This window comes from Mustela nigripes, chromosome 1 (assembly GCF_022355385.1).
Source record: "Mustela nigripes isolate SB6536 chromosome 1, MUSNIG.SB6536, whole genome shotgun sequence".
Classification (NCBI taxonomy): Eukaryota; Metazoa; Chordata; class Mammalia; order Carnivora; family Mustelidae; genus Mustela; species Mustela nigripes.
In genome coordinates, this window is record NC_081557.1 from 181766763 (window position 1) to 181784540 (window position 17778).

A 17778-nucleotide genomic window follows, 5' to 3' on the forward strand; every position below is an offset into this window, starting at 1 on the left:
ATGGCCTTTAAGAGTAAGTTGGTTTGCAATAATAAATAAGACAAAAAAAATTATTTCCTTTAGGAAAGTGACCCACAAGTGACTCCGCCCCCTTGCCAAGAATTAGTGATTTATATCCTGGTAAGTATTTTGGAATCTGGGCAATTCTACTCCTTATCTGTTTCAACTATGAGAACTTTATTTCTCTGGTCTTCAGTTTCTTTTGCACCTGAAAAATAAAGATTGTGACCTTGAACTAAATGTCTTCAAAGATTTTCTTTCCTCCATAATACTGTGGCTATCCTTGGGATACTAAACGCTCTGTTCTCAAAACAGTTGTCCTAGGATTTTAACAAACAAAAGGTGGTGCTTCCATATTAGCAACTTTCTGTTTCTTTGTTAATTAAGAACAAGTTTCTTTTTCTTGTCTCCAGTTCACCTGAGTGCTCCTAAAATCTAACACATTAGTAAATGAGATCTTTATCTTTAATAGGTGTTTCCCTTTCTTTACGAGTGACAGAAGTCTCACAGTGTGTATTTAATTTTCCTGTAAGTTCTAAAAGGCAAATTTCACTGGGACCATGAAAGAATTCTCAAATTTATCCAGACTACGCAATCTACACATTTAATGCAATTCCTATCAAAGTACTATCCAGACTACGTAGAAACCACCATCACAGCGGGCTGAAAGGGTAAGAGCTTGGTTAAATTGACTTGGCTGGGTTCCCAGGGGTCCATAGGCATTAAGCAATATCTGAGAGTAAGTCCATCGTCTTCAGAAGCTGCAATAACTCTTTGATCCTCTGTCGTTCCATTTAGCACACTGCTCTTTAAAAACATATTTACGAGTAACAGGAGAAAGTCAGTTCTCCTTTCAAATGCACCCCGTTTATAGCTTAAGATGTACCATCTCTGGAATGCTGTCAATTTTAAGCTCTCCTTCCAGGTTGATTGGCTACATGGCCACTGGGCACGTGTCTCCCCCCCCCGGCCCCCTTTTTAACATTCTTTCGGATACTGTTACTGTTTTATATGGATGTGGTCAATTTTCTTTTGATATCATAACCCAGAGGAGTTGGATGATGGATTTTTAGGGGACATGTTTTATCCTCAGGTGATCAGAGGACCTTTCAAAATGACCACCATGTACACTACCTCAGCCATAGTGATCCTCCCCACCAGAGGAATGCCACTGACACATGCCTGCCACGTGGAGGCTGGTGCCAGTACGTGGGGGACAGTGGAGAGGTCAAGAGGTTGCATCTGTCCCTACTTGTAGTTACAGGAGCACTTTATAATTTCAGAATCATAGGATTCTACAAAAGACTATGTCTTATAATAATAGCAAGTATCTTCTAATGTCATCTTACCCAAATCTGTCACCACCCAATTTATAGATGGGCAAGAGGGACAGTGGGAGTTAACAGATCTGCTGAAGTTATATAGCTCAGGTGACCACAAATTCTACACTCTTCTGAATCCTGATCTAATGTTATCATGACAGCTCACGTATAGAACCGTGGAGAATGAAATGATCTAAAGGTGCTCTTGGTGCCATCTTTGCTAAATGGTTTCTGTTATTATTTGTCTAAATTTTAATTATGCCAAAATTACTTTCTAAAAATTCGTGAAAAATCAAAGTATCGGACTGTTAATGTTATCAAAACAGTTGCTTCTTTTGTCTCCTTGATACCAAATAAAGTCCTAACTGGTGGTTTCTAGATTGCTTCAGATAGACATTAAAATCATTATCTTGCTAATATTCAAGCAGATGGAAAATACTTGGGATATCCCAATTTTGTACTTAAAATAGATGCTTATTTTTAAAATAAATGTAATATATTTTAGGCTGTTGAGAACAATCTGTTGAATCCTTGTTGAGCTACAGTGTTTGACTTTGTCTATTCCTTTTTTTTTTTTTTTTTTTTTTTGCTTATTCTTTTAAAACAAGTCTGTTGGAACTCTCAACAATCATGACACCTGGCTCCAAATCAGCATCCGAAAGCAAACTGTATCTCTAATGCCACAGTAACTTTGGAGATACGCAGCATGTTATCTTAACTATTACAACGAAGGTTGATTCTGGTGCCAAATTATATAAGGGCGCAGTTTTTGAACAGAATAAAAATTGAATACACCGTGGTAGCTGCTTGGGAAAATGAACAGTATATAATCTAATATCTTTAATTTTATGTACATGAATATAATGTATGTCAACTTTGTACATGAGATACATACAGTATTTAAACATTTTACTCAACAGATAAGAATTTACAATAGCAATATAATTGACTAGAGGGCCGTCCACTTAATTATATACTTAGATTAGATCTGTACTTTAACAGGAAAAGAATTTAATAGTTTACAATCATAGAAACACTGACATTTAAAACAAGACTTTATAAAATAATTTATATATATCCTAGCATCTATAGAGAGGAATGATTTGCATTTGTGGATGTGTGCAATGAATGGCATATTTTAAATTTTCAGGTAATAAAATAATTTAGAAGCAGTTCATGCAGTGGTCAAAGCAAGGGATGTCAGTTCCTTCCAGATGCCCTCTCTGACAGCAACGGGCAGCAGACACACACTAGGTACCACTGAGGTACACTAGAACAAGACTCCTCAACAGATACTCCTATAAACACCAATATACACAAGTTGATATCCTTCCGTCCACAGTCCAAGGACTGGTCGCCACTTCTCTCAGCCGTGGGAGTAGTCAGTTTATGCTTAAAGTGATTCCATGTCTCTCCTGCAGGTCTATGTAACAGCATCTCGCCGTACGAGGTAACTAACAGAACTTCCTGGTTTTCACGACTTTACTCTGGTACTTCACCGAGTGGCCCCCGTGTCCTATGACATACACATCCAGCAGGTAAGACTTTCCGGGCAGAAGCCCCTTAATTGTTTCCGTGGTCACTGCTTTCTGTAGGTTTTGACTGTGGAAATATTTACAGAGGACTTTTTCCGATTTCTTCCTCGTGTCTGGTCCTAGGCATTGGTTTTGCTCTCTTCTCTTCTGGTCTTCATTGTAGCTATCGTCCACTTCCTTTTTGTAGATGCAGAACTTGTTCCTCTCCTGAGTGCCCAGCCAGGCCACGGTGGCCGAGGAGCAGGTGCGGAGCTTGTCGAAGGCTTTGATTCTCGTGTCTTCAGGAAGAGAGGGGAAGGGCTGCTTGCTCGGCCTCGTGGTGGCCAGGATCTTCAACATCGACGCCCCTTTCTTGTGTCCTTTCAGTCGGATGACATACTTCGCTTTGGGCTTTCCTCGAAGCTGAAACTGCCGGATGCCTTCCACATTCTGAGACAGGAGAAGTTTCCCATCCCTTCTCACTTGGATCTGAATAGCGTCCAGACAGGAGTGAATAAATAGAGTGACTTTTTGGTGAGAAGAGACCGGCGCAAAGCGTAAAAACTTCGCTCCCTTCCGTTTGACGAATACATCTGACACTTTCCCGTCTTTGAGCTCAACTGTCTTCTGTTTCGCTTCCTCCTTGGTCCTGGCGAAGGTGCCCACGTACGCGGTACTCGTGTTGCTGTTGCTGTTGGCCACGAAGACATCGAAGTAGTACTGCGTGTCGGGCTTCAGGTCCGAGACAGTGAAGATGTTCTTGTTCCCGATGCAGATTTTCTGAATGTCGACCTTGGGCCTCCAGTACACATGCCGCCCCAGTTTTGGGGCAGGCTTTGCTAGGAAGCTGCGTTCTTTACCCGGATTCTCTGAAGGAAACCCGAAATGGGCAAAGTCAAAGGGGCTGAAGTCCAGACCGGGTTTTGGAGCCATCATAAAAGCGTCGTCTGCACTCAGTTTGGCTTCTACCGCACAGAGACTTTTGAAATTGTGCTCCTTGTTGATGACCACACAGTACTGAATGGGTTGTTTCAGCAAGGAGGCCGTGGGGCTCGGTTTCCAGGCCAGAGTGACTGTGGTGCGTCCCAGAGAGGTCACATCCACCCTTGGATCATACGGTAATTCGGGGTAGGGCTGATCAGACTCCGGGGTTGTGGTGGCGTAGACTTTGAAATGCGTGTCTTTTTCTGTGGAAAGCAGCTCCAACTGGTATAAACCAGATGGAGAACTAGAAGAGATGAAATACTCCACATCATTGCCTTTGTAGGAGAATAATTCCGTGCCTTCCTCATGAACGATCTGCTGCCTCTGCTGCTCCAGAGGCTCCGGCTCACCTAGAAGACAGGAGAGAAACACAAGCTACGGGTCAGGGTATGCACTGTGGCGTGCCAACCTTAGATTCTGTTTTTAAGACGATCTTCTTTTTGCGCTGTTATAAAAAATAATAATGTCGGGTGTGCCTGGGTGGCTTGGTCAGTGAAGCGTCCCACTCTTGAGTTCTGCTCAGGTCATGATCTCAGGGTTGTGGGACTGAGCCCCCAGGTCAGGCTCTGTGCTCAGCAGAGTCTGCTTGGGACTCTCTCTTCCTCTCCCTCTGACCCTCTCCTGACTTGCTCTCTCTCTCTCTAAAATAAATACATCAATCAATCTTAAAAAAAAATTATGATGTTCCCAGTAGGTAATTGGGAAATAGAGGGAAAGAACAAGATAAAAAAAAATCATCCATTAATTCATGATCCCAAGACAATCCTTCATTAATATTTTGATTCATTGCCACTCAGTCCTTTACATGTTTTTATGCAATTGATATTATTCTTTTTCATCGTTCTCTATAGCTTAATAACACTTATTCTCATACATATATGTTCCCAAATGAACCTCCATTTTGAATCCTGTCTTCCTCACTTAAAATTATTATTTTATAATAAATAAAATTATTATTTTGTAATGTTTTAGTTTATAAAATAAATTATTATTTTACAATAAAATTTATAATAAAATAATAATTTTGTAAAAAGTAGTATTTTCATAAATATATAAATAATACCGTTGGTCAATTTTTGACCATTTAAGATAGTGCCATGTATATATATGTGTGTGTGTGTATGTATATGTGTATATATCTATATCTGTCTTTCTATATATACACACACCCACACACATACATGTTGGCTTTTCTGAATTTAAATTTAGGCTTCAGAATTGACTGTAATTACTGAAAGTCTTAGGTCAAAGACTGTAAGCCTTTGAAAGATTAATTCCTACCATCAATCTGCTTATCAAAAGGATTTGATTGCATTTTGATTGCAATTTGATTGCATTTTGATGGCCAGCTATTTCACTAGTTTTATTCTTGTTACCAGGACTGGACAGTCTCTCATTAAAACATAGAATATGAAGTACTAGTAAGAGGACCTAATTTTCAGTGTGGAGAATATATGCCTAGGAATAATAGAAGGAAAGTATTGAAACCAAACTAATTTTTTCTATCTTTTTATTTTTAATATCAGATACCACATAGACACCAGATAAGCTTAGACACCAAGACCTGGTGAAGGATTGGGTAACCAGTGTGGGAATGCACCCTGTTCAGCTTATTACTGCAAATTGAATGAGGGATGTAGAATTTCACAGTCCCAAACCCGGAGATGAATGATTTCATGCCGTTATTTATTCTCTATCTCCCATGATGACATACTTTCCTAGTTACAACTCTCTGTCATCTCATCCCTATGAGCAGCACATCTAGCTTGCATCCTTTGTGTGGCACCAGTCACAAAGACTTCACCTTTATGCTATGATGCCTTCACCCCTTGAAGGAAGCAGGTCACCCCAGAGCCTCATACGGATTCTTCTCACTTCCCTGTTTCTTGGTATTTGCTTTCCACAATCTGTATCTTCCTTAAATGCCTAACATACCCCTCCTACTGACTTTCTTGTCATCCTGGCCTTTCAATGGCACTCAAAGCCTTTTTATTCCTCTTTTCGGTGCCACCATTTACTCCCCAGAGATCTTGGCTGCATACCAGAATAACCTAGGGGGAGATTTTAATAGTCCCAATGTCCAGATCATACTCCAGGACAATTAAGTAAAAACCTTTAAGGGTGGGATCCAGGCATCAGTAGTTTTAAAGCACCCAGTGCTGATTCCAATCTTTGGGTGAGATTGCAAACCACAGCTAGAGAGGCTAGTCCAAACCTTTCCATTTTCCTCACCCCTTCAGGCTCCAAGTCTGTCTCTCTTAACTGTCAAGTGGTTTTGACAGTGTCAAGATCACGTCTTTCAGTGCCATCCCCACTGCAAAATCTCCAGAGTCTTCCCCTATGCATCCACGCTGCTTTTTCTTATAGACAGAAGGCTGTCTATGTCATGGGTCTTTTAGTTATCCATTCAGGGGTCCAGGGCCAGACTTAACATGCTGCTTACCTGAGCCTTCCCCACTTGTGTCCTCAGGCAGCTCTTGGAGACTCAGTTTCCATTCTAAAGGTGCATCACAGGGAGTCACTGTGACTGATAATGGAGTATTGTCTTCTTCAACCACAAAGAAATACCTGTGGGGAAGTGGACCAGTTGAGACTGAGATCATTGGTTCTAGGACTTATCAAGAGTCACTGGAAAAATCACTGGTTTTCTTCTTATTCACTTAACAAACCTACTCTGACCCCTTATGGAAGATAACACCTTCCCCATGAAGCTCTCTTTCACACTTCTTCATTTGTCTTCAAAGCACTTATCACTACCTGACATATTACATATTTCTTTGTTTACCTCTTTATTTTTCCATCTCCTCTAACTAGAATGAAAGATGTAATAGGGCCAGGCATTTGGTTCATTGCTGAAGACTTAGAGACTAAAGTAATTCCCAATAAATACTTGTTGAATGAATTGATGAGTAAGTTTAGACTCTAGCTTTTTGGGGAAAAGTCCTTAATTGTTCGCAGAATCTAAAACTTCCTCAGTGGAGGGGTCCCTGCCTACCTCACTGGCCTTTCATGTCCTGTGCTTGAACCACATGGGGCTCTCCTAGTTTCCTAGAATCTGCCCTGTGTTGGAACCTCTGGGATGTTGTTTCATGCACTCCTTTGCCCTTACTCATGTCACCTCTGTCAGGGCTGCCTTTTCTGACTCCTAATTCTGGGTCAGGTTCTCGTGCACCCTCAGTGTCTTGTACTTTTCACCTGGGGTGCTTATTGAAATTTGTGACTATATATTTGTATTATTTGATTGTCATTTTCTCAACAAAGGCCCACTTAGGGTTCATTTGCCATGTCATTGAAGTCCCAGCATTTAGTACTGATTTCTACATGTAGTAAGTACTTGGTAAATATTTTTGAATGATCAATTATGAAATTAATGAATAGAACCCAAGAATTCTAGCACCAACCCTATTGTTCCAGCTCCAGGAGCCTTACACCTCAAGTCTGTTTCTACCTAAAGATACCGAATCTGAATGGCACTATCAGTATTTTCTCCCCTCACCATTCAAATATAAATTAAAAGAAGGAGGGTGGGGGTCAGGCAGTAGGAAGACAAGACTCTATAAAAGTAAAAACAACTTGTTCATAAAATAATAAAGTTAGATGTCATCTAGACAAAATAACTGTACTATTTACTGGGTGGGAAGGTATAAGTATCATAAGCATCTTTCAAGACAGGTGTCAGATGGCTTAATTTTCCAATTCAATCTACTTATGGAGAGTAGAATTTTGTTCCTTTGGCCAGGCTGCGTTGGATATATTAACAATATACACACAACTGAACCCATCTCTGTTACAAAGAAATAGGTACAACAAAATATTTTGTTTGGCATCATGTAAGTAAAAAAGTGTTCAAAACTTCTAGGGTTCCGTTTTTATGTTGGTAGCAGAGCCAACTGCTGAAGCAGAAACCAATGTGTCAGTTCATCTTCTACCTTCTGTTCTCCTTTCAGACAAGGAAGTAGCTTATTTCCCAAAGTAACTGTGTCTTACTAACTTACATACAGGCCACAGGCAACCAATGACAAAACAATTCTTGCATTCTACAAGGTACTCATTATACATATAAAACAGCAGGGAGTCCTTCTAACTCAACGTTTTCATATGGAAGCACTTACGATTAGGGATAAAAGATAATCTGAATAAACTTTAACAATTTGACAAATATTTGTTGGCTACCATACCCAGAGTACGGAAGAGAACAGCAATCAGAGATAATAGGGCATGATCTATGTGCTCCAGATTATTTACTGGCTGGTGAGGCAGACAGAAATGCAATGAACAACTAAGAAAACATGGCCCCAAATTATAATGCCAAAACTGAGGGATAAACACTCCATGAACCATTTAGCTTTTGGAATTTATGTGTAAACATAAGAATAATCAATGAAAAAAGCTATCCACTGCCGCTAAATTTTATCTGGAATTTCACCATTAGTTGTAATATCAACAATGTCTATGAGTGCCTCCCACTGCGTATTTCACTCCTAGAAATGATGTTTCTATTGTTGCTGTAACTCTCAACTCAAGGTGAGGTAACATTTCATCCCAATGTAGGTATCAAAGCCCCTGATCATTATTTGTGGGGAGAAAAAAGTCAAGTCAAGAAAGAATAAACAAGTATGTATCATTTTTTAAGGTCAAAATATTTAGAACTATTATGTGAGCCCAATTTGCTGAGTAAAGGTAAATGAACTGAATATTGTTCAAAGAAATATTATCTTTTTTTTTTTTTTTAATTTAAGTAGGCTCCACACCCAGCATGGAGTCCAGTACAGGGCTAGAGCTCACGACCTTGAGACCAAGACCTAAGCTGATATCAAGAGTCGGATGCTTAACCAACTGAGCCACTCAGGCACCCCAGAAATATTATCCTTATAATACAATGTAAACTCTTGAGGAATCATGTATTCATTTAATTTCATATTTTTTAGCTGCTTAAGCTCTTTTTTATTGAGATACAACTGAAATATATTAATTTCAAATGAACAAAGTTATGATTTATGTATATGCTGTGAAATGATCATCACAGTGAATCTACTTCCCCCTTGTAACCATAAAAAGTTACATAATATGCAATATAATATTGCTGACTATAGTCACCATGCTGTACATTACATCCCCTCATTTTCTTTGGATTAATACTCAGAAGTGGAATTGCTGGATCATATGATAGTTCTATTTATAGATTTTTGAGGACCTATTACTGTTTTCCATAATGGTTGTATCAATTTGCATTTCCATCAACACTGCACGAGGATTCCTGTTTCTCCACATTCTTGCCAATATTTGTTATCTCTTGTCTTTTTGGTAATAGTCATTCTGATGGGTGTGAGGTGGCATCTCATTGCGGTTTTGCTTTGCATTTGCCTGATGATGTGTGATATTGAGCATCTTTTCATGTACCTCTTGGCCATATGTATGTCTTCTTTGGAAAAGGTCTATTCATATCCTCTGCCCATTTTTAAAGCAGATGAGTTGTGTTTTTAAGTTGTATACATTCTTTATATAATTTGGATTTTAACCTTATTAGATGTATGATTTGCAAATATCTTCTCCCATTCAGTAGGTTGCATTTTATTTTGTTAATGATTTCCTTCACTATGCAAAAGTTTCTTGGCTTGATGTAGTCCCACTTGTTTATTTTTGCTTTTGTTGCCCTTGCCTTTGGAGACCGATTCAAAACCAACCAACCAACCAACCCACCCACCCAAACCAACCAAGAAAAAAAAAAAAAAAGAACCCGGAACACTGCTAAGACCAATATCAAGGAGCTTACTACCTGTGTTTGTTTAGTGGTCTGGTTTCATTCTTGGGCACATGGCTGTCCAGTTTTCCCAAGAAGATTGTTTTAAAGAAACTGTCCTTTTCCCATTGTATATTCTTGACTCCTTTGTCATGAGTTAATTGACCATGTGTTCATGGTTTATTGCCAGGCTGTCTTTTCTGCTCCATGGATCCATGTATCTGCCTTTATGCCAATACCATACTGTTTTGATTCCTATACCTTTGTAGTACAGTTCGAAATCAGGAAACATAGTATCTCTAGCTTTGTCCTTCTTTCTCAAGATTGCTTTGGTTTTCAGGGATTTTGTGGGTGCAGACAAATTTTAGAATTATTTGTTCTAGTTCTGTGAAAAACGTCATTGAAGTTTTGATAGGGATTTCACGGAATCTATAGTTTGCTTTGGGTAGTATGGACATTTTGACAATATTAATTCTTCCAATTCATGAACACAGAGTATCTTTCCATTTATTTGTGTCTTCTTCACTTTCTTTCATCAATGTCAGTTTTCAGTATACAGGTCTTCTACCTCCTGGGTTAAATTTATTCCTAGGTATTCTGTTCTTTTTGATGCAACTGTAAACAGGATTGTTTTAATTAATTTCTCTTTCTGGTAGTTTATTATTGGTGTATTAAAAAAACAATAGATTTTTGTATATTGATTTCTGTATCCTGCAAATTTAATAAATGTTTTTATTAGTTACAACAGTTTTTTGGTGGGAGCTTCAGGGTTTTCTATATATAAAATCATGTTGCCTGAAAACAGTGACAGTTTTACTTCTATCTTTCCAATTTGAACACCTTTTATATCATTTTCTTTCTAATTGGTTGGGCTAGGACTCCCAGTACCATGACACTTATCAGTGGCAAGTGTGGGTATCCTTGTCCTGTCCTTGATCCTAGAGGATAAGCTTTCTTCTTTTCACCATTGAGTGTCATATTAGCTATAGGCTTGTCATATATGGCCTTTATCACATGGGGATACATTCCCTCTATACCTGCTTTGTGAAAAGTTTTTATCATAAATAGATGTTGAATTTACCAAATGCTTTTTCTGCATCTATTGAGATGATTGTATGATTTTTATCCTTCATTTGGTTAATGTGATATCACATTTATTGATTTGTGGATATTGAATCATCCTTGCATCCCTGGAAAAAATCCAACTTGATGGTGGTGTATGATCCTTTTAATGTATTATTTGAATTTGGTCTGCTAATACTTTGTTGAGGAGTTTTGCAGCTATGCTCATTAGGGATATTGACCTGTAATTTTTGTTTGTTTGTTTGTGGTGTCCTCATATCTAGTTTCAGTGTCACTGTAGTGTTGGGCTCATAAAATGAGGCCACAATTTTCTGAAATATTTTGAGGAGGATAGGCATTAGATCTTCTTTGAATATTTAGTAGAATTCACTAGTGAAGCCACCTGGTCCTGGACTTTTGTTTGTTGGGACTAGCAATCTTCTTGTTAGTAATTGGTCTATTCATATTTTCTATTTTCTCATGACTCAGTCTTAAGGAGTATATGTTTTTGAGGATTTATCCACTTTTTTCCTGGTTTGTCCAATTTATTGGCATATAGTTCTTCATATTAATTTCATAGTAGGTCCTTTGTATCTTTTTGGTATCAATTATAACTTACTCTCATTTATTTCTGATTTTGAGTCCTCTTTTTTTTTTCTTAGTGAGTGGAGCTAAAAGTTTATCAATTCCGTTTATCTTTTCAAAGAAGAAGCTCTTAGTTTCATTGATTTTTTTCCTGTTGTCTCTTTAGTCTTTATCTTATTTATTTCCACTTTGATGTTTATTATTTTCTTCCTCCTTTTAACTTTGGGATTCACTTATTCCTATTTTCCTAGTTCCTTTAGGTATAAAATTTAAATTATTTGAGATTTTTCTGATTTCTTGAGCCAGTCCTATATCATTAAAAACTTCCCTCTTACAACTGCTTTTGCTATGTCCCATAAATTTTGGTGTGTGACTTTCACACTTTCATTTGTCTCAAGTTTTTTTTTTTTTTTTTTCTTCATTGACCTATTGGTTGTTCAGCAGCATGTTTTTAAATCTCCACATATTTGTGATTGATTTTTGGTTTCATACAATTATGTTCTAAAAGATGTTTGGTGAAATTTCAATCTTCTTAAATTTATTGAGACTTTTTTTTTGTCCTAACATATGATTGATCCTGGAGAATGTTCTATGTGCACTTGAGAAAAATGTATATTCTGTTGCTTATGGGTGGAATGTTCTGTATATATCTAGTAAATGGTCTAATGTTTCATTTAAGACCATGTTTCCACATTGATATTAATATTCTGTCTGGATGAAGCATCCATTGATGAATATGGGGTACTAAGTCCGCCTACTATAGTTGTATTGCTCTCAATTTCTCTCTTTAAGTCTGTTAATACTTGTTTATATGTTTAGGTGCTCCTAATCTATTTTGGGTATATAAATACCTACAAATGTTAATAAAATTTAAAAAATATATTTACAAATGTTTTATCTTCTCGCTGGATTGACCCCTGAATCATTATGTAATGCCCGTCTTTGTCTTTTATTATAGTCTTTTGTTTTAAAGTCTATTTTGTCTAATATAATAGCTACCCCAACTTTTTTTGGTTTCTATTTGCATGGAACATCTTTTCCTAGCCCTTTTACTTTCAATCTGTGTGTGTCCTTACATCTAAGGTGAATCTCTTGTCAGGGAGCATATGGAATTAAATCCATTCAGCCACTCGATGCCTTTTGATTGGAGAATTTAGTCCATTTATGTTTAAATTATAGGTAGGTATATACTGTTGCTGCCATTTTGTTAATCATTTTATCGTTCCATTCTGTTTTCTCTTTCTGTTGCTTTCTTCTCTTGTGGTTTGATTGCTTTCTTTAGTGTTATGTTTAGATTCCATTCTCATTATCTTTTTGTATATGCCATAGGTTTTTGCCTTGTTGTCACCATGAGACTTACACATATAAGCCTATATGTATATATACCAGTCTATTTTAATTTGGTAACAAGTTAAGTATGAACACATTCTGAAACCTTATATTTTTACTTCCCAGTTCCACATTTTATACTTCTGGTGTCACATTTTACATCATTTTGTGTATATACTCCAACTAATTGTTGTAGTTTTAGTTATTTTTTTTACTACTTTTGCCTTTTAATCTTCATGCTAACCTTATAAGTGATTAGTTCACTACCTTTAATATATATTTACCTTTACCAGGGAAATTTTTACTTTCATATGTTTTCTTGGTATTGGTTAGTCCCCTTTTCAACTTAAGACATCTTTTTAACATTTCTGACAAGGCTGGTTTAGTGGTGGTGAACTCCTTTAGTTTTTGCTTGTCTGGAAAACTCTTCATCTTTCTTTAATTCTGAAAATCTTGCTAGGTGAGTAGTCATGGTTGGAGGTTTTTTTGCTTTCAGCACTTTGAATATATCATGTCACTCTTTTCTGGCCTGCAAAATTTCTGCTGAAAAATCTGCTGATCATCTTGTGGAGGTTCCCTTATTTGTAACAAGTTTTCCTCTTGGTTATAAGATTTTCTATTTATCTTTGAATTTTGACATTTTAATGTAATATATCTTAGGGTGGATCTCTTTAGGTTCATCTTATTTTGAACTCTAGGCTTCCTGAACGAGGATATATGTTTCATCCTCCAGGTTAGGGTCTCTTTCTGGGACCTCTAATATGCAAATGTTACTCCACCTGATGTTGTCCTGTATGTTTTTTAAATGATCTTCATTTTTTCAGATTATTTTTTCTTTTTCCTGCTCTCTTTGGGTGAGTTGCACTGCCCTGTCTTCTGGGTTACTGATCCTTTCTTGTGCTTTATCTAATTTGTTGATGAACCGCTGTAATGTATATTTCAGTTTGGTTACTGTCTTTTTAAGATCTATGACTTCTGTCTGGTAATGCTTTCTTATATTTTCTGTCTCTTTGTTGAAATTCCCTCTGTGTTCACCTATTCTTCCCCCCAAATTGCTGAGCATCTTTGTGACCACTACGTTGAAATCCTTATCTGGTAAATTACTTCTCTTTGTTTCATTAAGGTTTTTTTGTTTTTGTTTTTTTCCTCCCTGGAGTTTCATCTTGTTCTTCATTTAGAATATATTTCTTCGTTTGTTTGTTTTCTTTCTTTCTTTTTTTTTTAAGATTTTATTTATTTATTTGTCAGAGTGAGCATAGGCAGACAGAATGGCAGGCAGAGGCAGATGGAAAAACAGGCTCCCGCTGAGCAAGGAGCCTGATTTGGGACTCCATCTCAGGATGCTGAGATCATGATCTGAGCCGAAGGCAGTGGCTTAACCAACTGAGCCACCCAGGCGTCCCTGTTTGTTTGTTTTCATTTTGTTTAACTCTCTATGTTGGTTTCTATGCATTAGGTGAAAAAACTATCTCTCCCAGTCTTGAAGGATTGATTATAGGAAGCCTGGGGGTGTCTCAGTCTTAGTCTCTGCAGTATCCTGGTGGGGATAGCTTGCCAAGAACTGTCTCCCTGATTATTTCAATCCTGGGGGCTCAGAAATGTAACCACCCTGGTCATCAGAGCCAGGAATCCCTTGTGTGGCCTCTGCATATATACTGGCTTTGGTTGGGCTGTGGGGGTGTGCCAGGCTGGGGCACGCCCACCTGTCAGGTTTAGCAGTGTGGGCCATAGGAAAACCTAGATGTGGGCAAGCAGTGCTAATAAGGTAGAGGGAAAATGCAAAAATGATACTTGCTAGCACCTCTGTGCCTTGAAAGAGTTCTAAGAGACCCCTGCCCTTCCAGCAGACACTTTAAGATTAGCCAATGAATCTCTTTTGTATGTAGTCTAGGCATTTTTCAACTTTTTGTGTTTGCAATGGGTCCTGGGGTAAGGAAGTCTGTACATATGCCCTTTAAGAGCAGAGTCTTAAGGAGCACCTGGATGGCTCAGTTGTTTGAGTGTCCAACTCTTGGTTTTGGCTCAGTTCATGACCTCAGGTTGTGAGACAGAGCCCCGTGTTGGGCTCATACTCATGGGGAGTCTGCATGTGATTCTTTCCCTCTGCCCCCCCCCCCCCCCACTCTCTAGCTTTCTCTAAAATAATAAATAAACCTTTTAGAACAAAAAGAGTGGAGTCTTATTTTTTCATAGCCTTTTGGTTCTCCCAGGCATAAGCCAGATGATTTGGGGGCTTGTCTCTTTGGTGTAGGTCCCAAGGTTTGGGGTGCCCGATGTGGGGATCAAACTCCTTTTTCCTCAGGGATGTGCTCTGTATTTGTCAGAGTCTTCCTGTTTGTGAATTGCCACACTAAGTGTAGGGTTTTTTTGACAAGATCATGCCTCTGCCTCTCCTATCCATCTCTATGTGGCCTTTTTATCCTTTGTGTGGAGGAACTGTTTAGTTTTCATGTCTACTTCAGAGAGAACTGTTCTATATGGAGCTGTAGTTTGCAATGTCAATGGGCAGAGGTGAGCTCAGGGTCTTCATATGCCTCTGTTTTGAACCCTGTTCTTGATTAATTTCATCTTAATCCTACAGAATCCTTCTTAGAAATTTCCTGCTATCCCAAAGATAAGAAAATAACCATTCTAAAATGTAAGAAATGCAAAAACTGCTCTCTCCATCCCAAAAGAGATCACAATCAGCAAGGACCAAACAACCTCTACTTAATGATTAGCAGTTGCATTGTCATTTTCTTTTCTTAGAGGAAAATAAGCAATACTATTCAGAGATTGATTGTAAATTACCTAATCTAAGTCTAAACGTTTACTTTGCTTTTTAGCATTCTTTATCAATTTATTGATAAGGAAAATACTGCAGAGAGAATACCTTTTGGGTGTGTCTCTAAAGAGGTAACTGCTAATTTCAGCTCCATCTGGAATTACTGATGAATCATGAAAAAACGCCTTGTCCCGGATCTGCATCTGAAAAAGTTCCTCATCTCGAGTGGGTAACTTCTGAGTCCTTGAGCTCAGTGGTAATAGCAGCCACAGCAGACACCAGTGGAGAGGCACCATCCTGGGGCAACAGAAATGATTGCTTACATTAGTTCTGCAGGTAGACGCTTGGGCAAGTTGCAGACTTTCTAGACAGTTAAGAATATTTTAGCTTTGACAGAAAGTTAGAGTTGTAGTATGTATTTTGGATACATACATGATCTTGAAGACAAACTTCCTGTTTTGTTTTGTTCCCAAAGTATTTCATGATGTTGATAACAAATTCACTAACATTTCAGATATTAAAAAGATTTTTAAATGAATGGACTCTTGGTGCTTTGACTTCTCCAGATATTCAGAGAGAAAATCCCCACTTCAATATGGCAGAAGCCAACATGGTTCTTGTACAAAAGTGTATACAAATGTCTCAGAAATTGAACCATAGCATAAAGAGACACACAGACTCACTGAGAGCCAGAAAATTACCATTGCACAATTACTTTTATGTTTCCTTGAGACTTGATGGGATTATAGGTGTATAGTATTATTTTTGTTTCCAAGATCAGATTTTTGTAAGTTAGAAAGTTTTAGAGATGATAAAGTTAATTATATCATAGGTTAAGCAATTTGTCCAAAATCACAAGATAGATTATTTGCTTTTATCTAGTTATCATTCATTACTAGACTCTTCAACACAACATTTAAATGTAAACCTTAGCCATATTAGAAGTGGGCTTGGATTCCCACTTTTGGATCAAGTGAGACCATTGGAAAGTTGTAGTGTCAGGTTATTTGGCTTAACCTCCATCACAGATATATATTTACTATTCCAGCAGAGTATTTTCATTGAATTACATTTTGGCATTCAAACTGATTTTCATCAAAGATCCTATAGATAATTATGGATCACTCTCTACTGCATATTGCTGTGGGAATATTGTCAAGGACACCATCTTCTACATGACTCAGTGTCCCTAACAGGAAGCCTCAGGTAGGCAAGTTCTTTTGATGTCAAGTACTGGTGAAAGGTCTTGCTTCCTCTGAGGGTTTTCCCTTATCTCTCTGGCAACGTACATCAGGGATTTCAAGCATTAGGGGAAGAGTGTGTTTATACTTAGGTACTTTAAAGAGTGAGAAAGTCGAATGAAAATATCTGCAATAATTTGAAATGAAGTGAAAGCCAGTTTTATTTCTAAAGAGTCATTACTACAGCTCTGAGATTACCTCTATTTAAGCCATCATTTGACTTTGATTTTATCTTTCTTGGAGTGCTATCAAAAGTAGATTCATATTAAAATATTTTTTTGAAGGGAATAAACTTCTCTTTTTTATGATAATGTGAGGAGTAATTTTCTCACACTGAGCTTACCCAAAAAGTAAACATAACTTCCTTTTTCAAAAAGTTTTTTTTTTTTTTTTTTGCCATGTGCTTTGCAGTTTTCCATATAAGACATCTGCAGTCATTGAGAGTCACTATGTGCAAAACAAGGGGTTAAATTCACCAGCTGCATTATTGCATTTAATCTTCACAAAAATCTTTGTGAAGTAGGTACTATTCTCATGGAAGAGTAAACCTCCCTTTACATAAGCAGAGAAAGGTTATAAATCCAGGTGGATCTGACTGCAGAGGCCAAACATTTGTCCTCTGTAATATCTCTCAAGAAAGCCATCGTAATTTCTTACAAGAGGCTCTAATTCTCAATTGCATTGTAATTGAGTGAAAACTTGACTGAGAACGAAGAAATCTGACTTTTTTAGTTGCAGCACAAACTAGATCCATATCTAAGTCAATGCACTTAACCACTCCAGGTGGACCTCAGTTTTCTCAAGGGTTAAGGTGATAATCTCTAAAAACAAATGATGATTCTGAGACTGAATCCTCAATTCCTCCTCCCAACTAGCTAGCAGTTGAGGAATGAGACCAGGCCTTCTTCAATTTCATTAAGTAATCTGAACCTCAGATATCCAGATAACAGTCAAAATAGAATACAAGCAAAGTTGGGCATGGAAAGCAGGAGCTCATGTGAGTTACTAATAGCAGATGAAACTTATAACTATGAAAGATGGTGAGATGGATCAAAATCAAAACTCAGCGAACCCATTCAAAACAAACACGGACATGGTTAACTAAATAGAATGAGACCTCTACTCACAACCCTTAATCCTTCCCTTCTGATGCCCTTCCTCCTGTAGCTAACAGAAGTGAGTAATCCGATATGCTAGAATTTGCTCAGGTATCCCTGTTAAGAAATAATTATTTCAG

At 37.8% G+C, this 17778-nt stretch overlaps 1 protein-coding gene across 1 annotated transcript in view; it reads right to left on the minus strand.

The window, feature by feature from the left end:
• Positions 1–2147: 2147 nt before the first annotated feature.
• The window catches only part of NDNF (neuron derived neurotrophic factor), a 40938-nt gene continuing 25307 nt past the window's right edge, over positions 2148–17778 (minus strand). The window contains exons 2-4 of the mRNA XM_059377931.1: positions 15409–15597; positions 6264–6388; positions 2148–4170 (exon numbers count right to left, since the gene is read on the minus strand). Of these exons, the coding sequence (XP_059233914.1) occupies positions 2777–4170; positions 6264–6388; positions 15409–15596 (1707 nt within the window). The 5' untranslated portion in view covers position 15597 and the 3' untranslated portion in view covers positions 2148–2776. The remainder of the gene's footprint in view (positions 4171–6263; positions 6389–15408; positions 15598–17778) is intronic.